The 26,615-nt window shown below is 46.5% G+C and overlaps 2 protein-coding genes across 3 annotated transcripts in view; one reads left to right on the top strand and one right to left on the bottom strand.

Moving 5' to 3' along the window:
• MOGAT2 (monoacylglycerol O-acyltransferase 2) overlaps positions 1-527 on the bottom strand; it is a 36,006-nt gene extending 35,479 nt beyond the window's left edge. The window contains exon 1 of the mRNA XM_065071086.1: positions 323-527. The gene's annotated coding sequence lies outside the window, so the exon portion shown is untranslated. The remainder of the gene's footprint in view (positions 1-322) is intronic.
• Positions 528-561: 34 nt separating this feature from the next.
• Positions 562-26,615, top strand: part of MAP6 (microtubule associated protein 6) — a 46,580-nt gene continuing 20,526 nt past the window's right edge. For both annotated transcript variants that reach the window (XM_005500605.3, XM_065070968.1), the window contains exon 1: positions 562-1,412. In XM_005500605.3, the coding sequence (XP_005500662.3) occupies positions 685-1,412 (728 nt within the window). In that variant the 5' untranslated portion in view covers positions 562-684. The remainder of the gene's footprint in view (positions 1,413-26,615) is intronic.

Here is a 26,615-nt window from a genome sequence, read left to right as displayed (position 1 = left end):
CTTTATATTTTGACTAGTTGCTATAATCTGATTATGTCAGTACTATTTCTTCTTCGACCATCCAGATCACAGAATCACAGAATGTCAGGGGTTGGAAGGGACGACAAAAGCTCATCCAGTGCAATCCCCAGCCCCAGAGCAGGAACACCCAGATGAGGTTACACAGGAAGGTGTCCAGGCGGGTTGGAATGTCTGCAGAGAAGACTCCACAGCCCCCCTGGGCAGCCTGGTCCAGGCTCTGCCACCCTCACTGAGAAGTTTCTTCTCATATTTAACTGGAACCTCCTGTGTTGCAGTTTGCACCCATTGCCCCTTGTCTTACCGTTGGATGTCATGTTAGTATTGATCTTCCTTTATCATCCAGGTGGCTGGAACTGCACATCTCGATTTCCCACGATTGCACACGCGTGTGTGCACAGCTGCACGGGGGTGCGTGTGCGTGTCGGTGCACGCACGGGCGTGTCTTGCGTGCGTGTGCACAGGTGTGTGCTCACACGTGTGTGCACCCCCTCCGCCAAGCCCCGCCCTCCCCCCGAGTCCCCGCCTCCTCCAGTGCAGCGGGGGGCGGTGCGGCGCTGCTCCCCCGGCCGCTCCATCGCTCCGTGCGGCAGCGGCGCGGAGCGGCTGCGCTCCTTGCGCGGGTGCGCTCCTTTGCGCGGGGTGGTGGTGGTGCGGGGGGCCGCCATGGCGTGGCCCTGCATCACCCGCGCTTGCTGCATCGCCCGTTTCTGGAACCAGCTGGACAAGGCGGATATCGCCGTCCCTCTCGTTTTTACCAAATATTCGGAGGCCACCGAGCATCCCCTCGCCCCCGCTCCTCCCCCCCGCCCCGCCGCCCCCATCGATACCCAGCCTGGCGGCGAAGCGGCGGGTGGTGCGGGGGGGGAACCGGCTCCCGGTTCGACCCGACCCGGCCCGGCTCCGCACTCCTCACCCCCGGCCGATTCGGTGATGCGACACGACTACAAGCCCTGGAAGGTGCAACGACCGGAGCCGAGCTGCAAACCCAAAAGCGAGTATCAGCCCTCGGATACACCCTTCGAGAAGGAGACGCAGTACCAGAAGGATTTCCGTGCCTGGCCCATCCCCAAACGGGGTGATCATCCCTGGATTCCCAAACCGGGACCTTCCCCCGTCCTCGCTTTGGACCGCGGTTCCCCGGAGAAACCAGCTCAGGAGAAGCGAAGGAAGGTGCTTCCCGGTGCCGAGAAAAAGGAGGAAGACCCCGAGGTGGAGGATGAGCATCATCCCAAAGCGGTGCGGGCCGGGGATGGGCGAGAGAAGGGTCGGAAGAAGGCGGAGGAGCCGGGCGGGCAGCAGCCGGACGCGGGCAGGGGCAGGGCGGCCGCCGATGCTCTCAACAGGCAGATCAAGGAGGAGGTGGCGGCGGCGGGGATCAGCTCGTCCTACAGGTGAGATCCCCCCCAGTCCCCAAATCCCGACCCTCAACCCTTCTCCTGTCCCCTCTTGTCCAACCCCGGGAGGTGGGGGAGTGAGGCTTTGAAGCGTTTTTGGGGGTGGTTTTGATGGTCTCCTGCCTTGCGGGGGGGTTCTTTAAAATTCCCCACCTCTCTGGGTGGCATCGATGGGGCGTGGGTAGGTGCTGTGCAGATAGTGAATCCACGGATCTTTTTTACCATGTGGGTTTGGAGCAGCTTCGTGTGTTCCCCAGCCCGCCACAGCCCAAAATTCAAAGGCACCCACCACCTTGGAGAGGTTTGGGTCGCTTCCCCGGGATGTGCAAGTCTCCGCTGGTCCTTTCCAAGTGCATCCCTGGCTAAATAGATCCAACCTAAAGGACCAGCATCCCAACCACATCACTGCATCCTGGGGGTCTCACGCCCAGGAGGGTCCCACGCAGCGCGCCGGGCCCGTAGCATCCCCGAGACAAAGCGTCCCAGGGACACGGCGGGATGCGGGTGACGTGCATCCTAGGCCGCTTGGGTGGGGCAGCCTTTGGATGCTGCCATGTTTAACGCAGCGCGGCACGGGGAGGTGGCACATCCCTCTGTCGTCCCTCCCCATCATGCCCCCACCCCGGGCTAAAACAAGGGTGCCCTTATTTCACCCCAGAAGAGATCTCATTTGGGATCCGGAGCGCAAAACTCCTTGCCGAGAGATGCTGTTGTTGTTGTTTCTCTCCTGGTGAAGAGGGGTTGGATGCATTACGAATGCAAAACAAAAGTGACAGGGTGGCTGCTCCACTCGTACATTTGTAAGGAGGATTTGCTGTGACTGTGTTTTCCAGAGCTTTCTTTGGCAGAACCCAGTGCTGCCAAGGCCGGGGTGGAGGTGGCAGAGAGCAAAGCTGGGGTTTGTTGTGGCAAAAGTGTAATCGCCGCCTTTTTGCTTCTCCCCGTACCCATAGGAATGCCAAGGTGTTTATGCTATTGCAAGAATGATTTTTCCTCCTCAGGGGGGTTTAGAGGTGACACCCTGCCATCAAAAATGTAGTAAATTCATGCAGATTTAAAATGCAGCTGGGTTTTGACTCCTGTGTCCCACTGGTGACTGTGTGGCATGGCAGACCTGGCAATCATCTTCTTTCCCATGTCCCTGAGTGGGAAACGGTTCAAGCAGTGAGATTTCTATTTGTGCTGTAGTTCGGTGTATTCTCTTGCTAGGGATGTGAGTGATGTTGTGGGCTCAGGTGCATCCAGGTGTGACAGTGGTTGGCTGAGATACAAGAAAATGGCCAGGGATTGTCAGGATCTGTTTTGCAGGGGTGGAGGGTGTGGGAAAAGGGTTTTCCAGAAGTGAAACAGTCCTTTAATGTGTTTTGACCAGCTGTGATCTTACACTCCATTTTTTTGTCTGCTCATCTTGCAAGGTCTCATGTTGGTGATGGCAGGACTAAAGAAGTCCTGGAGAGGGAGAGCTGTTGTGTTGCTCTCTTCCACTGGTGCAAAGGATAATTAGCCTTATTTACTTGCATATTTAAATGCAGATTGCTCGCCCTCCCATCCCTCCACGTACCATCCCTCCTGTCTTCTCCAGCAAATCCATTCGACCACCGTTGCAGCAGGCTGGGCTGAGTTGGGTTTGCTGCCCAAGCAAAGAGGTTGGGTTGGCTTAGATGTTAAACCCAAGAGAAACATGAAGGCTTCTGCCTTCCTTGTGTTGTTCCTCATTTTTCAGGACACCCTTAGGTCTTGTCCTTGCCCTTGGATCCTCATCTGCTCTCCCACTTGCATATTTTTTCCTTCCTTGCAGCGTATTGCAGGAGAAGTGTTTTGTTCTGACGCTCAGCCCTGGGACATAAGCGCCTCTTCATTAATGCATAAGTGATGTTGTGGCTAATTGTTCTCATTTTCTGTTCAAATTAGGTATCTTGTAAGTGCTGTTTATTGTTTGGGTTCTTTTGAAAAGCCAAATTTTCGAAATCCCTAGTAGTTTTGGGAATCTTGCTGCTCACAGAAGTCCACAATGGAAACATCTCCAACGATGGAGATATTTGGGCAAGCTTTTGGGCTCACCCAGCAGCCAAAATTATTTCCTAGTGACCTTTTACTAGAGAGGAGCAAGGATGGCTTGCATGGGCTTGTCCTCCATGGCTTTTGCTGGGCTTGTGCATGGATGAAAGTTCTCCAGGAGCAAGGGGAGATTTCCTTACAGCCCTCTGCCACTGCTGCAAATCAGCGTAATGTGATACTCCAGGGCTGGGAAACAGTCCCTTGGAGAAACCAAAGAGCACACCAGGAGTGGTTTTTAAAATCGCTCTGTCACCTTTAATACTATTTCCAGGTGAGGAAACAGACCATGGCATAGTGTAAACAACTAGCCCAAGGTCATCAGGGAAGTCCATGCTAAAGGGGGAAATTCCCTTTTCTAACCTCTTCATACCAAGACAAATGAATATTGAATGTTACCTGGGGGTGTTGGTGACAGCGGCTGAACATGAGCCAGTGTGTGCCCAGGTGGCCAAGAGGCCACCAGCATCCTGGCTGGTACCAGCACTGGTGTGGCCAGCAGGCCCAGGGCAGTGACTGTCCCTGTGCTGGGACCTGGGGAGGCCAAACTGTGAATCCTGGGGGCAGTTTTGGGCCCCTCATGCCATGAAAGGCCTTGAGGTGCTGGAGCGAGTTGAGGGAAGGGAATGGAGCTGGTGAGGGGCTGGAGCACAAGTGTGATGGGAGCGGTTGAGGGACCTGGGGGGTTCAGCTGGAGAACAGGAGCTGAGGGGAGACCTTCTGATCTCTGAACTGCCTGAAAGGAGCTTGGAGCCAGGGGGGTCGGGCTCTGCTCCCCAGGAACAAGCGCCAGGAGCAGAGGAAATGGCCTCAAGTTGCGCCAGGGGAGGTTGAGGTTGGATGTGGGGAACAATTTCTTCCCCAAAGGGCTGTGGGGCATTGGAACAGGCTGCCCAGGGCAGTGCTGGAGTCACCATCCCTGGAGGGTTGGACAGACGGAGATGATGTTCTCAGGGACATGGAGCAGTGCCAGGGGTGGGGTAACAGTTGGACTTGATGCTCTTGAGGGTCTTTTCCAACCAAAATGATTCTGTGATTCTATGATTGTGGAGATCGTGGTCTTCTCAGACTTACAAAGCAGATGTGATACCCAGTGGTGATGTCCATAGAGCATGGAGACTACTCCCAGCCCGAGGGATGGACAATTTGTTTGCATTAGTGTTTGAGCCCAGAAATCTTCAGTGAGGCTGGAGCAGCAATGTCAGGGCTGTGCACGTCTGTAAGAGACTGCCTGTTCCCAGAGATCCCGCAGAATAAACAGCATTTATTTACATTATTTATTTACAATATTTGTAGTATTTATATTTTTATATTTCCTTCATTTGTATTATTTGTATTTATATATCTCTATATTTATATTTTTTATATATTTACATTTTAGCTATTTATGAAATATCTATTTCTATATAGGATTTATTTATGTACTTATGCACAAATAAATCCCCTTGGCAAACCAAGGGAAACAACGACAGGACATGCTCATTCCTAATGGTCTCCAAAAATTAAGTGGCTCCCAGGGCAACTCCACCAGTAGCAAGTAGGTTTGAAGGTGACCAAGGTGCACATGATGGCAACTGCTCACTAATTAGTGTCCTGTGACTATTCCTCTTTGGCTGTGGGGAAACTGAGGCAGGGGAGCTGAGTGACCTACCACTGTGCATCAGGACTAGAGCTGGGGTCAGAGTACAGCTCCAGAGCATCATCCTCCTGTTTGCTGTAGTTCTTCTGAGGTCAAGGTGCTGGAAGCCACCACTGTGACCAGGTGTGCTCTGGTGTGACACAGGTTCCAGCACTGAGGTGCTTCTTGCCTCAGTTTCCCTCCCCAAAGCTGCTCGAGCAACACTACAGGAGCAGGTTACATCTCCCTTCGCTCCCTCTTCATTCCTGCTTCTGGTGGTGGCCTGAGGGACCAAGTAAGGACCAGGGCATCCTCCAGCGAGTAGGAACACCAGGTTGATGTGGTTGCCTTGCCTTGTACATAGGAGTCAGGAGCCAGCCTCGTGGCTTTCCAGCTCCTTGGAAAGCTGTTGCTGATGGATGGAACCCTTCTTCAATCATCTGGTGTCCCATTGGAGGATCTGGTGGCATCATTGAGGGTTTGGTCTGTATTGGGCACAGAGGTGGTAACTCTGGTACTTGAGTATTTCGGGGGTGATTTTGCCACCTGAACTCCTGAAGGGATGAGCAGAGCTTTTCTCTTTGTGGCACTGAAGGATGGAAGGGATGGGGGTTGACCCTGTGGGTCTGGGACCAGAGGGAGGAGGTGATAAAATGTGCAGACAGTGGCATCTGTTGGTGGAAGTGGGACAATTAGAAGCACATTTGACAAAAATGCAAGAAAGAATGTACGTTTTCCATTTTTGTTTGAAAATGATGGGGAAATGTTAAAATTTAGTGTTTGCTGGGTATTTTTTTTCCTCTTGTCTTGCATTCTTCTCCTTTTGTTACATGTTTTCCCTGAGGAGAGAAAGATGGAAAGGGAAAATTTCACCCCCCTTGCAGACTGTCAAAATGAGTAGCAAGGCAATTAATTTTCCCCAGAGAATATTGCAAAACCTGTATTTCAAGTTCTTCATCAAAAATGTATATTTTTTTTTAACCAAGGCAATTATTTCTTTTCCCCATCAATTTCCTTTCCTATCAGAGGAAACAAAACAAGAAAGAAATGGAAAATTTTGGACTGCCTCTAGTATTAATGAATTGCCTGTTTCTAGTGTTACTGTCATTCATCTCAAGCCCTGGAGCTACTAAAGATACAGAGCAAATGAGAATTTGTAGTAGCTATAGAGATGAATGAGTCAGTACTGGAGACTTGCTGTGTATTTTTCTGAGATAGAGCGGAGCTAAATTTGGGAGGGATGTCCATGCAGGAGGGCTGGAGGAGGCTACAGATTCACTACAGGAGATTCAAGCCAGATGTGAGGAAGAAATTGTTGTCCCTGAGGGTGGTGAGAGCCTGGCCCAGGTTGGCCAGAGAGGTGGTGGATGAACCATCCCTGGAGACATCCCAGGCCAGGCTGGACGGGGCTCTGAGCAACCTGAGCTGGTGAAGATGTCCCTGCTCATGGCAGGGGGGGCACTGGGGGGGCTTTAAGGTCCCTTCCAACCCAAACTATTCTATGATTTTATCTAATGTAATCTTGAAAGTCTCCAGTGGAGCACAAGTCCTATCTAAGTGAGACACTTGGTAACACTGGCTCGTGCTGTCAGGTTTGCCAAACTTGGTGGGAAATTTTCCATTTCCTTCTGAAAATTCTGATCAGATCCACAGGCTGGGTCTGTCCTGGTAAATTAAACAGTTCCAGAACACGTTCCTGGGCATGGGGACATGGTCATCTACACTCTTCAGTTGTTGAAACACGCCCTAGCACCCTTCCCAGGCTCATTCGAGAGTGGGGACAGACCAAGAACTGATCCCAACGAGCAGCTTGAGCACAAACACCTTGTTTTGGGTGCTAAGGGGGTCTAATAGTGTGAGTGCAGAGAACATTCCTGGGCGAATTTCATTTCCCAGTGTCATTTCAGTTATGAACTCCCAAATTGGATGAAAGTGCCATTAAAGTAACATGTACAAGCAAATGGATCCAATTTTGCCCTCATCTGGAAGGGAAGGGACAAGATGTTTTCTTCCATCCGGAAAAGGCTGTTCAGATAGATGTTTGGCAGCTTTGGCTAAGGCTGAGCTCTGGCTCAGCTGTTACTTGATACGCACCTTCAGCAGCAGGAGGAGACACGACATCTGCTGATACCGCAAGGACCGGTCGTATGAGTATGTAACAACCACGGGTGGAGGAAGCTCTTGTATTTCCTAAAACATGAAGAGGATGGAGATGGGTGTTGCAGACAGGCAGCAATCCTGCCACGCTCAGTGTCTTGATCTCCTTTGGATATAGTCCACCAGCTGAGAAAGGCTCTTCACAGAATCACAGAATGGTTGAGGTTGGAAGGGACCTCTGGAGATCATCCAGTCTAACTCACCTGCTAAAGCAGGGTCACCATAGCAGATCACACAGGTGTCCAGGTGGGTTTGAATGTCTCAGAGGAGGAGACTCCACAACCCCTCTGGGCAGCCTGTTCCAGGCTTCAGCACCTCAAAGGAAAGAAGTTTCTCCTCATATTCAGATGTAACCTCCTGTGTTTTCATCTGTACCTGTTGCCCCTCATCCTGTTGTTGGGCATGTGGTCCACCCTCTTGACACCCATCCTTGAGATATTTATAATCATAAATAAGGTCCCTCTTAGCTTCTCTTCTCCAGGCTGAACAGCCCCAGCTCTCTCAGTCTTTCCTCATAAGATGCTTCAGACCCCTCATCATCTTTGCAGCTCTCCACTGGACTCTCTTCATTAATTCCTTGTCCTTCTTAAACTGGGGAGCCCAGAACTGAACATACTGCAGATATTTGGTAGTATCTCCAAGCTGAAGTATTTCCCAGCATATTCCCTGCAATCACATTAAGGTGGACACTATCCAGCCCCAAAAGCCAACTGGGAGCTGCTCAGCAGTGTGGGCAATACTGAATTTTGCTGCTTTGACTGTGTGCAAGGTGGACCTGGGCTGTGCATGCCATAGGACAGGCTTGAGGAGGTGGAGGTGGCATCCAGGTGACAGGCTCAATGTACCTGAGCAATTTTTGCTCTGCTCCTGCTCCGATGTGTCACCTCTGCAGGGATCTTTAAGCACTCAGGACTGGATGGGACCATCTGAACCAGTAAGTCCAATCATAAGCACCTCCTTATTTAGTCTTTACAACTAAGCTCTGAGGCTCTGCCTCAGAAAAAGCAGATTTTCAGTTGCACAATGCCAGCTGGAAGGGTGTGCCTAGACCTCAGTCTCCCATGGTTTGCAACCATCATCTCATTTCCAGTCTGAGTCAATGGAGAGGTTATATTTTGCTGTTTCATTGGCACTGCGTTGCTTAGTGCTTTTCTCCTATCTGGAGGTCACTGCTCAGTGTCTCCATGAACCATGTCCACTAGCAAGTTAAAGTTTTTTGGTCTCCTTTTTGATCCCTGTATTGACCATTTCTGTCCAGCTCTTCCTAGATGAAATCACACTTTTTTAAACACAGGTGCAAACTGTCACCCTTTGGAGATGAGATCTCCATTTCTGCTGAGACTCCCATGTCATATTTGTGGGCATTACAGGTACATCAGGAATCCCTCACCCCCTCTTTGATAACCAGGACCTACACATCATTCTCCTGCTTAGGCAATTCCAGCCATGAAGCTCCCATCTTATAGCAAAAAATCTTGGTGATTAGCACCAAGCCTAGAATTTAGAACTAATAATTTTCATCCCATTTTGAACACAGCAGTCAAGGTCAATCCCTTTCTTCCTCTGTGATATCCCGATCCTCCTTCGTATCGGTGCTGCCTACAACATCGTGCCATTAGGAGGTCTCATCAGTGTTGTCCTACTTTCTTTGTGCCAAAGCCAACCTTAAAAACGTTAAACACTGCTAACCTCCTTCAGGCTGCAGCTCAGCCTTCCAACACTCATCATTGTCATTTCCCTTGCCCAGTTTTCCCATTCTGCTTCATGTTCACTGGCGTAATTAATGATTTCCCACGTGGCCCTGTAGCAAATGCTTTACTGAAACCAGGTAGATTCTCACATTTCTTTTGTCTGCTAAATCGGTTGTTCTATCAAAAGACATGCCAAACACTTCTCCTTCTCCCCTCCCAGTCACTGCCATGTCTGTTTAGACCACCAGCTTCTCCTGGATGCAGGAGCAGATGCCGCAGAAGAGACTCGAATTTCACCTGACAGCTTCAAGATACCACTGTAACACAAACACTAAATAAAGAGGAGAGGGATCAGCTAATTTAGACAGCAGGACTTTCACTGTCCTTCCTTTGCCAAATAAATCACAAACAGCTGTTGTAAATTTGTCTTCTCTCACATTTAGAGCCTGATCTTTGCTTTCCCCGTCTCCTACCGGCTGAACAAGCCTTCACTTTCTAAGCACTTCTTCACTTTATCCTACATCAATCTCACTTTTCTTTGCTCTTAGCTGAATGTGTTCATAGCACTAATGCTGAGATCTCAAATAAACTTCACTGCACCAGAGCAAGAGCATGGATGCTGTCCTGCAAGCCAGGAGGGAAAAAGGCTATTTTAGGAAAGTTTCACAGAATCACAGAATGTTAGGGATTGGAAGGGACCTGGAAAGCTCATCCAGTGCAATCCCCCCATGGAGCAGGAACACCCAGATGAGGTTACACAGGAAGGTGTCCAGGCGGGTTGGAATGTCTGCACAGAAGGAGACTCCACAACCTCCCTGGGCAGCCTGGTCCAGTGTTCTGTCACCCTTACTGAGAAGTTTCTTCTCAAATTTAAGTGGAACCTCTTGTGTTCCAGTTTGAACCCATTACCCCTCGTCCTATCATTGGTTGTCACCGAGAAGAGCCTGGCTCCATCCTCCTGACACTCACCCTTTACATATCTGTAAACATTCATGAGGTCATCCCTGACCAACTCTCCAGCCTGTCCAGGTCTCTGGATGGCAGCACAGCCTCTGGCGTGTCAGCCACTCCTCCCAGCTTGGTGTCACCAGCAAACTTGCTGACAGTCACTCTATTCCCTCATCCAAATTGTTGATGAATATATTGAATAATATATTCAAAACTGGCCCCAGCACTGCCCCCTGAGGCACTGCACTAGATCCAGGCCTCAACTGGACTCTGCCCCGTTGACCACGACTCTCTGGCTTCTTCCCTTCAGCCAGTTCTCAGTTTTATAGGATGGAAATTTTATTTCTCTTGATTTATAGCTCAGCATTCTGTTTATCCTTCCGATGTCATATATATATATATACACATATGCACATAAAGAAGCCAAGCTGTTCGCCAAGTTACTGCTTTAACCTTGAACTCATCTCTCCTCCCCAAGTCCAATGTTGTGAGTGTTATATCGCAAACACATTTTGCTTTCTATTAATAACTCCTTTCGCTCAAACGGTGCCTTCACCTGAAGGGACCTCGCAGCACTTTGCAAACATGGTGTGAATACAGAGCAACTCTTGCTGCTTTGAGGACCCAGCTGCAAGTTGTGCTGCTGAGGCTACAAAACAGGGTTTTTTGGTGCTGGAAAGGTGGAGAGGCTGCTTTGTATACATATATATATATATATTTATTTTTGATGGAGATCTAATTCAATTTTGAGAAGGAGGATGCGTTTGAGGGATGTTCTCAGGTTGATGGGTGGGTTGTCTTAAACAATGTGCTGCTCATGCTTGGAAAGAATGGGACTGGCTCCATCTGTAAAAATCACTGCAGCTCCTGTAACACCAGCAGAATTACCTAGGGGAGAGGATATGACCTTTGGGCAGCTGCACAAAAAGACACCGTGAAAAGGGGAAATTTAACCAGTGGTCCTAGGGTAGCAGCTTGTTTCAAAAAGCATTTTACACCACTATGCATTGGAGCATGAAAGCAAATATTCCTGCATCACGACACGCCTGTGATTTGCAGCTGGGGACGATGCTGCATGGTGTAAAACAAGGGGGTGATGAGCAGGGATGAGCTGGTATTGGGGTACAAGCCCAGGGACCCCAGCATCCACATCCATCTGCAGAGATTCACAAGGGTCTACAGGCTGCAATTCAGGAGCACAAAATAATATGCTCAGCAGGGATTTTGATTAATAATTTGGTTATTGTGAAGGCACCTCCCAGGTTGTCATTGCTGCCAGCAAACTCGTAAAACCTTGCTGTTTAGCTGCTGCGTGGCTGCTTAACACTAGGCTTTACATTCATCTGGTTTTAACCCTAAAAATACCACCACAGAGCTGTAAACAAACCATTTTGGCATCGGTTACTCCAGATCCACTGTACAGGCAAGGAAATTCAGGATGATGTGAGCCATGGGCTGGCTCCCGGCATCCCCGCATCTATTCGTAGGACTGCAGTCCGCTTTCTCCTGCATAGCAACATCCTCCTCATGTCAATTAGATCTTGCATGGTGTTTATCCACCTAACCTCGCAGGTGCTGTCTCAGAAAGTGTCTGGAGATTTCTCACCATAAGATTTTGCAAGGTCGCTGATGTTATTTGGCTGCTGCTTTACTTTTCTTGCTCTTTGAAAGGACTGAAGGTATGTGAGGCTATGCAGGTGCTTTGCTGTGTATCTAGCTCAGAGTGAGAGAAAAAAATGAAGGTGTTTTTCAAAGAAAACAGTGGGCTTCTGAAGTGAAGCGGTGCTAGATATTAATTGCAAAGGGCAAGGTTATTCTGCTCATAGAAATCAATAGATGATCAGAGAGCTGGAACAGCTCTGCTGGGAGGACAGGCTGAGAGACTTGGGGTGTTCAGCTGGAGAACAGAAGCTCCGGGGAGACCTTAGTGCGGCCTTTCCGGACTTAAAAGGGGCCCACAAGGAAGATGGGGACAGATTTTGAGCAGGGCCTGTTGTGATAGGACAAGGGGTGATGGTTTTAAACTAAAGGAGGGAGATTCAGGCCAGACATGAGGAAGAAATTGTGGCCCCTGAGGATGGTGAGAGCCTGTGAGGCACGGAATGACCTTACAACCATTGAAGTTATAAGGAAGGTATGCATTTATTTACGACGCCGGACACACGGGGAATCATTTCATCTAATGCGTGTGTAAAATCACAGGAGCTGTGAACTTGGTTAAATGCAGAAAAATGTTACATATTCATGAAAGCTTTAGGAACGCCTATACATATTCATTACCTGTCTCCTAGAAGGCGGTTCTTATTACAATGCGTTCCGGGAGACCATTTCTATAGTCTCCACCTCTGGCTCCTCCTGGTTGCAGCTGCGCAGTGATTGTGAACCCGGGTCTTCTTTCTCTGTACACGGTCACCTTTGGTCCAGTGTGATGAGTTGGATAGGTCTCAGACTAATGAGTTGGTTAAAACTGGCGTATCTCCTGTCCTGTGCCCAAGTTTCTGTTATCTAGTTCACCCAACGATGCACCAAGGATGCACCCAAGGATTACTATTTTTGCAAGGCGTCAGTGAAGTCCTGTTTTTCCTACAATAAGTTACACAGAGTTAAGCAAGGCTGGGCAATAGTGATGTGGATTAAAGGGTTAGCTCTCTAAGAGTCTTTAGTGATGTGGGCTAGGGTTAGTTCTTTAAGTATCAAGTGTTAGTTTTTAAGTGTTAATTAGTTAATTGTCAATTCCCTGTATCACCTGTCCCAGGTTGGCCAGAGAGGTGGTGGATGAACCATCCTTGGAGACATCCCAGGCCAGTCTGGACGGGGCTCTGAGCAACCTGAGCTGGTGAAGATGTCCCTGCTCATGGCAGGGGTGACACTGGGGGAGCTTTAAGGTCCCTTCAAACCCAAACAGTTCGGTGATTCCATGGTCTTTATTTACAGATTATATAAATAAGTTTTTTTGCTCTTTCTTCATAGATTTCATTCATGTAGACTCACCCCATACTCACAGGTACTGAGATGTCCATGTTCAGGTGTTCCGGCCAGGTTCACTGAGAGGCAAAGAGACACCAGCTTTTGAATCCTCATTTAACCTCTTAGCTTTTTCTTGGCTGGTGACTACAGACTCCTTTTTGGACAGAACTTTCACATCACTTAGGTGTTACCATATTCAGAATCAGCCTTGATGGAACTCTTTGGAGCTCTAGAGACATCTCCCAAGAGCTTGATCCAAATGTTGGTAGAATCAATGAAAAAAACCCCTATATTCAGCTTGCAGCATCGATCCATTTCTGCATGAAGATCACATTTCCAGTGAGCAATACCACTCACTTGGCTCCTGCATCACACAGACCCAGAATTACCAGGTCAGAGAAGGGCTGAGGTTCAAGCTCAGAGGACAGTGGAGAAAAGAAGCTGTTCCATCCCTTTTGTATAGGACACAACCTGCCTTAGGTATACCACATTTTAAATTTACAGCACTACTTTCCTGCCATAGTTGTAACTGGTACTTTATTGCAGTTAAGAGATATTTTAAGGGCAGAAGGAGGCATTAGGACCATCCCATCTGAGTGCCTGTACAGTCTTTCACAGAATCCCAGAATGTCAGGGGTTGGAAGGGACCTGGAAAGCTCATCCAGTGCAATCCCCCCATGGAGCAGGAACACCCAGATGAGGTTACACAGGAAGGTGTCCAGGTGGGTTTGAATGCCTGCATAGAAGGAGACTCCACAACCTCCCTGGGCAGCCTGGACCAGGCTCTGGCACCCTCACCAGGAAGAAGTTTCTTCTCAAATTTAAGTGGAACCTTTTGTGTTCCAGTTTGTCCCCATTGCCTCTTGTCCTATCATTGGTTGTCACCGAGAAGAGCCTGGCTCCATCCTCCTGACACTCACCCTTATATATTTGTAAACGTTAATGAGGTCACCCCTCAGTCTCCTCTTCTCCAATCTAGAGAGACCCAGCTTGCTCAGCCTTTCCTCATAAGGGAGATGCTCTACTCCCTTTCATCCATGTAATCTGGTGCTGAGTCCTTCACTTGTGTTCGGCTAAAGCATTTTGCATGCTGGAATTGGAATTCAAGGACATCTTGATGTATTGGAGTAACAGCCTGAAATAAGTAAGAAGCAATTCAGGAAAGATATAGGCAGGGTATGACATCAATGTGGGATTCATCAGTGGTATCGGTGCAGACAGGAATGGCTGGTTCAGGAACAGTTCTGCAGTAAATCACAAATCACATGTCAAGAGCGTTATTGCATTGAAAAAAAAAAAAAAAAAAAGGACATTGACCCACAAAACCACTCAAAAAATACTAAGATGTATGTAGAGGAATTTGACATGTAAAATGTGACATCCTTCCACATTAGTAAAGCCTTAGGTAGCCTCTTTTATTCAGGTTTTGGTTTTGTATCTCAGCACAGCTGCAGACCAGAGAAGGTCCTGTGGACACCCATGAGGGGTGCAGAAGACAGTGGTCATTGCAAAATCCTGGGATGGTTTTGGATAGAGAACAGAGCCCCACAGAGAAGTGGATAATTGTCTTTGTGTATATGAAATAAAATGGTCCATTGGGATGCTCGAACCCACTGTAGTCACAGTCAAGAGTAGCAAGACTTGGATGTTGAAAGTTAAAAATGTACTAAAGTGCTTTGCTGGAGCAAGTCCGAGGGATATTGTGCATCCCTGGAGATGCCAGCAGGAAATCTCCACAGTCCTTCTGTTTGAACCTAGGGAAAACAAAGAAAAAGTCATTACCATTCATTCCCTGCATTGATTTTCTGTCTGCAGTGACCTTGGTGCCGCTTGCTTTTCTTTATGCTCCCCAGGGCATGGGTTGGATCAAGCAATTATAGTTTTAATAAAAAGTGCCTGGGTATACGCATGATGACTTTTGATTCATGTTATCTCAATGGCTTCTGCTGATCCTCAATCATTACCCACCACCCCCTCTCCTCCCTGCCACGCTCACAGTCCTTTATCCCATGGTTGGATCTGACTGTTGTAGTCTTGTCCCATCTTGGACCTTGGGTGTCTTCACAACCAAGACCAAGTAATCCATTAGCAGGCTCCAAACCTGCTAATAAGAGTGCATAGCGGATTATTTGAAGTAAAAACCCATCATTGCTTAACAGAAGAGGTTAATATGAGACAAATTTCAGCCCCGCCTGGCTGATCATTCGTTGGACTCAATTATCTTGAGGGACTTTTCCAACCAAAATGATTCTGTGATTCTATGAAAACCGCCGCATAGGGAGATCTTGCACAGACACAAGAGCAGGTTCCATGTGGATATCACAAAGATTGATTGGAAAAAGCCTGTAATTTGGGACAAGATCAGGATTTCATCTAACAGAGCGGAGGGAGCATCGAGTGCAGCTGAGAATTACCCCTTTTAACTGCTTTAGCTCTGCTTTTAGTAAAGAAAACCCAATGTGACAGCTTCAAGGCAATAATTTTCCTTGCCCTCCTTCAGGTTGATTTTTTTTCCTCTTGGCTGGAATGTTAGTTATTTTTTGTAATGTAATATTTAATTATTACTTAATATAAACATTTTATGAACTGTTACAAGGGGTGAATTATTTATGGGAGGGGAAGGAGTGCTTTTTTCTGAGCCTTTCTGCTCTGTTGGTTGCAATAAATATCAATCTAGGAACGTGTTTAAAACATGCATGTGCTGCCTGGGAGACAAGAACAGTGCCGTCTTCTCTCGTCTCTTCTCTCAATTAAGTACCTGCTTAATACATTTGTCCCTAGCATGTTTTATTTCTCGATTAAGCTTGGAACAGCTCCAAAAGATGAAATATTTGCAGACCGTCTCATTTCCAAATACACAGAATTTACCCAGTGGATGCAAATGCCTCAGAGAGCCTGTAAACATTTGCTGGGTATGCAAAAGTGCTTAGTAATAACAAAACCTCCTTCCAGTTACTTGCAGAAGAGTTGTAAAGCTGGAGCTTTTAATTTTTAGTCCCCAAATTTACTTTCTGGGAGCTTTTTTTACTCCTTTTTTCTTTAGCAAAGGGATTGCAATGCACAGTTTTGTGCGCTGGCAGCTGGGTTGGGGTTTTGGCAGGTAGGTCTGTGATTGTGGATGCTTGCAGAGCGTGTGCAGTGGAGGGGTATATTTATTCAGTCTTATCCTTCTTGGGAAGTGGGTTTCCATGATCCAGACATATTTTTAGGGATATTTATGGCCACATTACAATGTCACCATCCTCCAGACTGATTGTCTGTGGACACATGAGCATCCATGCAGGTCTATGGCCAAGCAAGTGGTCCATTTGCAACCTCCTCCAGATGCTCTGGGCTGGGTCTGGAGGTGCCAAAAGACCCCAGGACATCAGACCCCTGGGTGATAACATCCCATCAGCTTCCAAAATAATGTCAATGCAAGATGCTCCTGAAAATGTGAATGGTGTCTGAGTCTTTAGGTGTTTCTGGGTGTTTGTCGCAGCCTCTGTAGCTCTTGGGGCTTTGTTTTCTGCGCAGAGCATTTCTAAATCCCCTTTGCTGGCACAGGCAGCCGTGTGCATCCCTTAGGATTTTCTTTCATCTCTTTGTGGTTTTAGCTCCCCGCCTCATGCTACACACAGGCTCCTTGCATCTGGAAACAGAAAACCATGTCTCTACTCTATTTTTTACTCCAAAAGGACTAAATCCTACACTTTGCCTGCTGCTTATTGCTGTGCACCATGCCTTTAGGTTGCAGATGCTCTGATTTTGGATCTTCTTTTGGCTTTACGCCTCTCCTTTGGAGCAGAGCACCAGCCTCAGTAGCACAGGGCTATCACGATGTATTTCCCCGATGGTTTCAGTGTGCACTAGAGCGATGCTTTTGGCCAAGAACAGAGAGGAGCTTCTGGACCTGAGCACCTTTGATGTAAAGACACAAGTTGTTTTGTCTGTGCTTCACTTTCAGGGCTTTCCTCTCCTTGCAAGCGCTGGAGGATCCCTTGAAAACAGACATTTCATTATAAAATAACCTTCTTCCAGAACCTACTTTCTCACCATTTCCCACGTAAAGCTTTCCAAGAGTCCTTTTATTTTTCATGACAGCCTTCATGTGGACGGCACAGTACCAACAGTGACCAGTAATTGCTTTGTTCACTCACATAGGTCCTTGTTTTACTTAATTAGGAGAAGAATTCACAATACAGCCATCTGCTCCAGTGCCTCATGCTGCCTCTTTCCTAGACTCCCCCGAGACAGCTTTGATGGTCCCAGTATTTACCAATCAGTTATCGTGGGACTAATCCAGTTGTTGGGGAGCCAGCGTCAGCGCATCCCTCCCATTACATCGTTATTGATGCACAAGCGATGCTGATGGTTTCCTGAGCTTGTGGAGTTGGGAGAGGGGAAATAGAGAGTGGTTTTTACATTAATGTTCTTATTTCCTACAATTGATCTATGTTTGTGCTTCCTGCATGGCTTCTAAAGAAAGATGGGTCAACTTGAGGCAGTGTGAACTTGTGTTATTACACTGTTAAAAGTACTTTAATGGACCTAATTCTGCTCCCTGTTACAACCGTGACTTGTGGTGGTGTGTTTTAGGGTTTTAAAAAAAAATACATGGGCACATTAAGCCATGTCATCTTCCAAAAGAAGCCTCCCAGTTCTCCCACACTGTTCTCCTAAATTGTCTGCCCATCTCTTGAGCCCAGGTTAGTCTTTTAAAACAACCTTCGTCCACAGCAACCAGGGAAATTTCAGTGTCATCTCCCCTTGTTTCCTCCCTAGTAATTCTACATATGTAATGGAAACTCCAGAGCAAGAGCTCTGCCTTACCGACCAAATTAAATTCACATCTAGACTTTCCAGCCCCTGAAATAAGACAGTATTAAGGATAAAGATGGGAGGGGGGAATCTGATTCAGTCTTTGATTGCTTTCCCTTAGCTCACTAATCCTTTATCTTAAGATAAGCCTCAGCTTCCTTCTTTCATCTATGTAGTTCACACCCACTTCTATTATGGTTCTTCCAGTTGAAGAAGAATTACAACCTCTTAATTTCAATTAAATAAATATTGAATAGGTACATTGCAGAGGAAGGCGTAAAATGGAAAGCAGAATTCAGCCCTGTCTGTCACAACCAGCAACTGAATTGTCACCTTTACATGCTAAAAAATACTTCAGATTCCTTATGTATATAAAATCTTGTAAAGAAATAACATGATCTCAAATACACACACACGAGTGCAGCAGAAGCAAGTGATGGGACTAAATGTAGGTTAATTTTGCATTCATCCACTTTCTGTATTGCATTATTCGAGGCCGTGTGGTTACCACACTGCATATGTCGTGTGCAGCACATCTCCCTATGCCTGACTTGTGTTGCACACTTGGGACATGGTGGAAATGCAGCTCGTCAAGCTGCAGAACCATTCATTGTGAAATATTCATCGTGTTGAATCTGGTACCTCAACTGATGGATCCAAGGGATTTCTGCCTGTGTAGTTTTATAAAGAATATCCCCACTGATATGTGGGAAACCACAAATGTGTGTGTGGTGGAGATGTCACTTGCAGATGTGCATCGTGAATGAATGATGTGCAGTGTCACAGATTTTAATTCTCATTCCTTTTCTGAGAAGAAGGCATTATGCATCCAAAGCATGTATATTTAAGATGTTTGGATTATATGTTCTGGGCTCCCTAGTTTAAGGAGGACAAGGAATTACTGAAGAAAGTCCAGTGGAGAGCTACAAAAATGCTGAGGGGTCTGGAGCATCTTTCTGATGAAGAGAGACTGAGAGAGCTGGGGCTGTTCAGCTGGAGGAGAGAAGCTGAGAAGGAACTTTATTTATGATTATAAGTATCTGAAGGGTGGGTGTCAAAGGATGAACCAGACTCTTTTCAGTGGTGCCCAACAATGAATGAGGGGCAACGGGTACAGACTGGAGCACAGGACATTCCATATGAATATAAGGAGAAACTTCTTTGCTGGGAGGTGCCAGAGCCTGGACCAGGCTGCCCAGAGCGGGTGTGGAGTCTCCTTCTCTGGAGACATTCAAACCCACCTGGACAACTTCCTGTGTGATCTGCTCTGGTGACCCTGCGTTAGCATGTGGGTTGGGCTGGGGGATGTCCAGAGGTCTCTCTCAACCCCAAATAGTCTGGGAATCTGTTATTTGCTATATTTTACTTCATAGTCTTAAATAGGATAGAATTGTGTGTCTTTGGAGCCTAAGCAGGTGTGTGTGCTTTGCTTTCACAGGCAATATTTTAGCTTGAAGGCTCTGAGCCATGGAAGTGTAAGATCAGTTAGGAGATACCTGGTTGTTACAACACCCACGTTTCAGTGGTCTAACAGAAAACAAGAGGCCATCCTGGTTGTTTGGCCTCTCAGCTGAGCTGCAAGCTTCTCTGTCCTGTTGGCATCTAAGAGACATCTCCATTGGTGTGAGCAGCAAGTGAGGCCATGAACTTGTACCAGTATCTCCATCAGCTCTGTAGGATCATTGACAGTGAAGGGTATTTAGGAAAAATATCTTCACTGAAAGGGTTGTCGGGCATTGGAATAGGCTGCCCAGGACAGTGGTGGAGTCATCATCCCTGGAGGTGTTCGAAAGACACATAGTTGAGGTTCTCAGGGACATGGTTTAGTGATAGTGTTGTGTTAATGGTTGGACTCAATGATCTTGAGGGTCTTTTCCAACCAAAATGATTCTATTATTCTGTGATCTCCCTTTTCCTAGCATTTGCCTTGTTGCCATCTTGGACATGTAAACCTTTTGAAATCAAGTGACAAGGTCTTCTATTAAAACTCACACCAGAATTGCTATCACATATGAATTGAAACTCAGACTGTGACTAACTAGGCTCTTCATATTTCATGTTTGTGATTAGGTTTTAGGACACCTGGTTCCCAATCAGCATATTTCAGATACAGTCGTATAGTAGCTACTACAGCAAGGAGCAAATAATGTTTCAAGTCATCAATAGAGTGGCAAAATAATAGCTGTTATTTAAGCCTCACTGTGTTCCTCCTTTACCTGCTTTACTGCTGAATCTATTTCTAGTCCCATGCCAGGATGAGCAATTACACTGTCATGCAGACTAGAAATGAAATCAAAGAGCAATACTAATTTTGAGCTGCATTAGAAACACAGGAAGAAGAGAAATAATAATTCCCTGAAGGAAGGAGAAAAATGCAGGTAGTCAAATAACGTTGCCACAGCGGAGGAGCTTCTATTTCATGTCAAACAGCTATTTCCTGACCTTTCTTCAGAGAGACACATCCTTAGAGTCTTAGAATCATAAAATCACAGAATAGTTTGGGTGGGAAGGGATGTTCAAAGCTCATCCAGTGCCCCCCCTGCCATGAGCAGGGACATCTTCACCAGCTCAGGTTGCTCAGAGCCCCGTCCAGCCTGGCCTGGGATGTCTTCAGGGATGGTTCATCCACCACCTCTCTGGCCAACCTGGGACAGGCTCTCACCACCCTCAGGGCAACAATTTCTCCCTCATATCTGGCCTGAATCTCCCCTCCTTTAGTTTAAAAGTACCTCTGTTATTTGCCTCAAGGGCAAACCTTGCGGTTTTGATGCAGGTGAACTGCAGTATCACTAGAGCATCTCCAGGTTGGAGAAGGGCCAGGATCCTGGGAACATGAGCTGGCAATGAGCTCAAGCAGCTTCACACCAGAGCTTTCAGGAAAGTCAGGACAGGGTGGGCTTTCCCCAGCAGCCCCTGTGCAGATCTGCGAGGGTAAATTATCTGCTCTGGGTGACCCTGCTTTAGCAGGTGGGTTGGACTACGTGATTTCTAGTGGTCCCTTCCAACCCCAACCACACTGTGATTCTGTGGTTCACAAGAACCCCCAGCAGTGTGGATGGAGCAATTTGGACCAGAGCTGTTGTCAGCAGTGCTGGTCAGTGAGATGCTCCATCCTTCATCTCCTTGGGCAGCAGCCCCTCAGTTCTGTCAGAGTGTGGCCTGTTGTTGCTGAAAGATTACGTCTTTGGGTTCCCTTTGCAGTTGTGCTGCTGGTTCTCCGGGGAGGGCTGATTCTTCCATGAGTTTGTGAAACATAATTGCTTCATTTGACCTACAAAGCTTAATCTTCCCCAGCCTTAGTTAGCACATCTTGCTGCTCCAGATTCCCCCTCTGAAAAATCACATCGTAGATTCATGTATAGCTTTTGCAGTGTGGTCCACCAAGCTCTGCTTCAGGAAGTCATTTATGTCCATATTGACATATAAGGAGCAGCCAAGAGCTACTGTGCGTGTGCTGAAGTGTTTTGCTGAGCTGAAATAATGCATTTTTAATGCATTTATGGTTTATGTCTTCAGACGCTTGAAATGAGGTACTGAAAACATCTCTCCACCAGGAATCCCACTGGAGCCAAAGGCTTAGGAGGCCACCACCCAAGCACAGCTGCTGTGTCTCATCAGATGTTTGAATAAGTTTGTTGCACTCATCATGAATTGCACTGAAAAGCCTTTGCACTTGAAGAGCAAAATTTAAAATATTGTGTTTTCTTTACAAGTTCTTCCACTTTTCCTACTATGAAGGTTTCTTCTCAAGTTGTTGTTGTTTGTTTGTTTGTTTGTTTGTTTTCCCCTGGGACTGTACCATATGTTACTGGGTAAGCCTTGTTAGTTCATGTGTCCATACCTTGATGGTACCCATGCCATTGTGCACATTTTCTTGAGAAGGCTTCAAATACATTATGCTCTTTGGCTCAGTAAACTCTCACAGGAGCACTTTGGGTCTCCTCGCCCTGTTCAGGTTTCTGCAGCCCATCCAGACCTGCCTGGGATGATGCTTTTCTCAATGCCCATCTTGCTACATCACCCTGTCAATAAAGGAGATTTTGTGTCAAAGCATCCATGCCATGAGCTGTTTTGTTTGTTTAACCTGCTCTTGCTCCAACCAACTGGAGAATGAACTTATAGGCCATTAAATGGGATGATAGTTCAGCTTCAGCCTGGCCCTGACCCATTTTTCAGGGGTCAACATGGCATTTACAGGTGGGTTGTGTCTGCAAGCAAGCTCAGAAATGTCAGGCTGTGTTCCGCATGGGAGCTCTCAGGGTTCATCATCTGGCATCATTGGTGGCACCAACATTGAATTCACTGACTTTACAGGCTTGAACATGTCTGAAGACAGCATAGCAGCTTCTGTATGGAACGCCCAATGTGTGTTCCTTCCTCAACAGGACCCATGAGCTTATAACATCAAGAGAAATTCAGAGAGATATAAGATGGCAAATCTCCATGAGGTGATGATTCATACCAGGACGGTTCCTGAGGTCAAGGTCTCAATTGCTGTTGGCTTTAACCTCTTCAGATCTCCAGATGGACCTTTCCTTGGTTTCTGGCATTTCTGCTGTGGGATCTCCCAGTGTTATCTAGCCCAGAGTCCATGCTTTACCCTTTGGTGGGTATTCAGACACCAGGAGGTGAGGAGGACCTCAGGCTGCTGGGCTGTAGCTGATGCTGATAGATATCTTTTATCTGGCCCAGAATCTGCTTTTCCCATGTCTGGCTGAGCACAGGGACTTGGAGGAATAACGCAGAATTAAGAGTGGGCCTAAGGTGGAGGTAGTACTAGAAGGAAGGAGGTGATCTCAGGGGGGTTGGTGTTTACCCCGAGGTCCACAAACAAGTGGACTTTGGGTGTCAAGGGTGGCCAGATCACAGAATCACAGAATGTCAGGGATTGGAAAGGACCTCGAAAGCTCATCCAGTGCAATCCCCCCACCGGAGCAGGAACACCCAGATAAGGTTACACAGGAAGGTGTCCAGGTGGGTTTTGAATGTCTCCAGAGTAGGAGACTCCACAGCCTCCCTAGGCAGCCTGTTCCAGTGTCTGTCACCCTTACTGAGAAGAATTTTCTTCTCAAATTTAAGTGGAACCTTTTGTATTCCAGTTTGAACCCATTACTCCTTGTCCTATCATTGGTTGTCACTGAGAAGAGCCTGGCTCCATCCTCATGACACTCACCCTTTATGTGCCACCTAGTCTGAGTGTGGGGATCTATCTCGCCCTTTCCTATCATACATGGACCTTTCTGTGCTGCTCAGTATCCCAGTGCCTGGCTCAGATGGTCCTCAAACCTTATAGTTCCTTCTGCTGAGACATGACCATTGGCAGGGCTGTTGATCTTGGGGTTGCTTTCCCACAACTACTTTGCTCTTTGAGCTCCTGGGCCCTCAGCAGTGTTCACCATCACCATTATTCATGTATTTGTGACATTTTGGACATGACAGCATGGGCAACGATTTTTCCTCCTTAGAAGTCCATGCTCCATGGCCCTCAGGCAATTAAAATATCCGTGATTTGTGAGCTGCTGACTCAAGCAACTTTTATAAATGGGTTGCAGCATGGTTCTGCTCTGCCAAATGACTTGACTTCATCTTTTTCAGTACATTAGTTATATCTTATTCATAGCCTGCTTTCAGTCCGTGCTGAAGTCACCCTGTTGTAGCCTCAGCACTTCCCTCCTCTTTTGTGCCAGTGTTGTACTTGATGAGCCCTAACCAGAGATGCCCACAGACAGTGGTCCCTCCCCAGCCTGCTCACACTTACTCCATTGTGCATTGTCCAAGCCTCAAATTTGCGCATTAATGTATCACATTGTTTTAGTCACGCACAATTAGATATCGTCTTGACCAAACTGATTTGCTCTTGTGTACATACATATATGTGCGCATACGTCTATAGAGGTTGATTATTAATGTTGGGGGAAAAAATAATCTCAGGCACCAGGAGCTTCATTATACCATTCACAGTCTCTGTGCAGCTTTACAGTAAATTATTGTGCACAAGATAATAGCGTGGGCATTGGAGGATAAAGCTGTAATTAAGCATCACGTAGGAGTAGGAGACAGGGCACTTGATGCAGCAGACAATGAGGGGGTAGTTCTTGCACTTGTGGTGGCGAATTTTATATGTTGACAAGACCATTGCAATAGGAGTTGGTTGGAATTGACCATTTAAGCAAAGGCGGCTGAGGTGGGAGGTAGGATGAAAGTGCTGAGGTCAAGTGTCTTGGGGTGCAGTAACATGTCAGGCTGACAGAAACAGTAAGGAATCATCCAGTTCCAGGACTTTAGAGTTATTTATCTGGAAGGCAAGAACATGTCATGGTGTTTACTATTGCATGAGGGACCTCAGAATGGGCCATTGTTCCTTTATTGCTGAAAATCATGTTTTGGCTTTTGCAGGACAGAAACAATTGGGCTTATCTTTAAAATTAATTGTGTTTGCAGAAGGATACAGAGCCTGTTTATACTGAGTCCAAATGGAGTTTTTCTGTTCTCATTAGAAAATAATACAGTTTTAGGATCAAACATGTGTGCTTCTCATGTGAGCAATTCTTCGTGAGCAGGATTTGCTCACAGTTCAGCTTAGTTCAGTATCTTCTGGCTGATCACAGCCAGGACCAGACAGCTGGAAGGAGATCAGAGGAGATTCCTACGGTGTTGAATAGCTCAAGTTTTGGCCCATAGTTTGTAGAGGACAGGTGAATGCTGAAGAGTGGTGTTAATGATTATTACGATGTGTTGCTGAAATTTCCTTTGATAACGCTGAATATTCTCAATTTCCATCTAAACAGCCATGACTTAATTAAATCTCATTATATACTGGACTTCAGTGACCTCCTTTGGCACTGAGCTCCAGAGTTCGACCAGCCATTATCATCGATTTTTGGCTTCCCACTCTTTCGTTTCACTGAACATCTCTCTTCCTGCATTAAGAAGGAAAAGGGAGCTGGAGAATATTTGGGAGCAAATGATACTCTATTCCAGAAAGGCAAAATAACTTGAAAATATCAGACAAATTTGCTGTTTAGTTTCACGAAAATGTGTATTTTTTTCATTGTTGTTCTGCTTAGAGAAATGTTAAAGAGAAATGTGATATTCTGAAATATTCCTTGTGAAACAGATTGATGTTTTGCTTCATAAAGGGATCCATAGTTCTTTCATATTGTCTTGAGTAGAATAAGGGAAAAAAATGGGATGGAAAATAAGTAAGGAAAATGAAAAAAAAAAAAACCACAATTAATTAAACATTTCAGACTAAACATTTCATAATTTTTTTTCCTAGTGAAAAATCTGAATATTTTTCATTTTTGGTTGATCCATAGCTTTCTAGGTTAAGTTAGAAATATCCCTTCTGTGCAGGACTCCACTGTGTAGTTGCAAGTCTCCCTTTTCTGCACCATTCATTATTTCATGCGTATGCATGGGTATGAGGGAATTGGGCTGACTCAGTGCCAGTAAAACTGTCAGCAGAGTAAATTTAGCATCCTGTGCTGATTCTGAACAAATGTAACTTCTCTTTAAAGTCCTTCAAAGTAGGTGGAAGCTTTGAAGTGGTTAAACCTGGCCACATCTGCCCCTCCTGGGTTTGCTCTGGCATCAATAGATGAAGTTAATCTAAGCCTATGTGAGTGTTGGTAAGCATCTCCAGAGATGCCTGCATACCATAGTTTGGAGCTCATATCAACCCCATGTCCCCTGGCTGGGGTGGAGAAAGTTCTTCAAGTCACCTTCATGTGCAGCCTCCTTTAGCAATCCTCAGCCAAGAGGAAAAAGCAATTAAAATAAAATAAGCAGGCTGGATGAAGCCCTGTGGAAGGGCAGTGTGGTGGATGCTGATAGATGTAGAGAGCAACTCTTGGCTTTAATGGATATTTATCAGGCCACCTCATCCCCAGGCTACTGTCATCTTATAAGATGATCTGCTGCCTATTAATTTGCAAGACATCTGTCCCATCCTGTGCAGCCCTATATTCCTATTAGGTCTATAGATGGCTATCGGGGTCTCTGAGCAACCTGGTATGGGTGAAGATGTCCCTGCTCATGGCAGGGGTTGGACTAGGTGAGCTTTGAAGGTCCCTTCCAACCAAAACTATTCTATGGTTCTGTGATTCTGTCTTCACTGGCAATTTTTCCTGATGCACTTGGCTTACAAAAGGTCATCTGATTGGTCATATATTCATTTTCATTGAGTTTCATTTCAGTTTCCATTTCAGGTCAGTACTGAGTTCCCGACTGTTTCTAATTACTCTTTGCAAGACTAGGAGGTGTGTAATTTACTGCTATTTCAGTTCACCCCCTCCATTTCATGCCAAGATTGCAATCCTTAAATTTTTCAGCAAAATTAATGCTGTTCCCTTAGATAAAGGATTACAGAGCTAGACTAACCTATACCTGTTGGATATGTCCATACTGATGCTATTCCATGCCTGTGACTCACCTGTGTGGTGTGAACAAAGGCTTTTGCTCAGGTTTTAGGTGAGCTTTAAGGCTGAGCTCTTTTGGCATGGCATCTAAGATGCTCCTGAAATACTTCCAGAGCTAATTTTGTGTGGAGCCATCTATGGTCATCCAGATGACACTGTCACCTGCTCTCAAAGCAGGGAGAAATAACATTTTCAGGATACATTTCAGATTGCAGCTGGAATTTGCAACTTCTGGGCACCTTCATCACAAATTGGTGTAGGGATGTTAAGTAGTAAGGAGGGATGTCTCAGCACTGCATGGGCTTTCTAAAAGCCAGGGTTAGTTTTAGCATTACTGGAGCAACTGATAAGATATATTGGATATTAGGAACTTTTTTTTTCATGGAAAGGGATGTTGGGTATTGGAACAGGCCGCTCAGGGCAGTGGTGGAGTCACCATCCCTGGAGGGGTTGCACAGATGTGGAGATTAAATTCTTGGGGACATGGTTTAGTGCCAGCATTGGGTTAATGGTTGGACTCAATCATCTTGAGGGTCTCTTCCAA

Source organism: Columba livia, chromosome 1 (genome assembly GCF_036013475.1).
Source record: "Columba livia isolate bColLiv1 breed racing homer chromosome 1, bColLiv1.pat.W.v2, whole genome shotgun sequence".
In the NCBI taxonomy this organism is placed as follows: Eukaryota; Metazoa; Chordata; class Aves; order Columbiformes; family Columbidae; genus Columba; species Columba livia.
The sequence above is the reverse complement of the archived record's forward strand: the minus strand, read 5'-3'. Positions and strand labels throughout refer to the sequence as shown.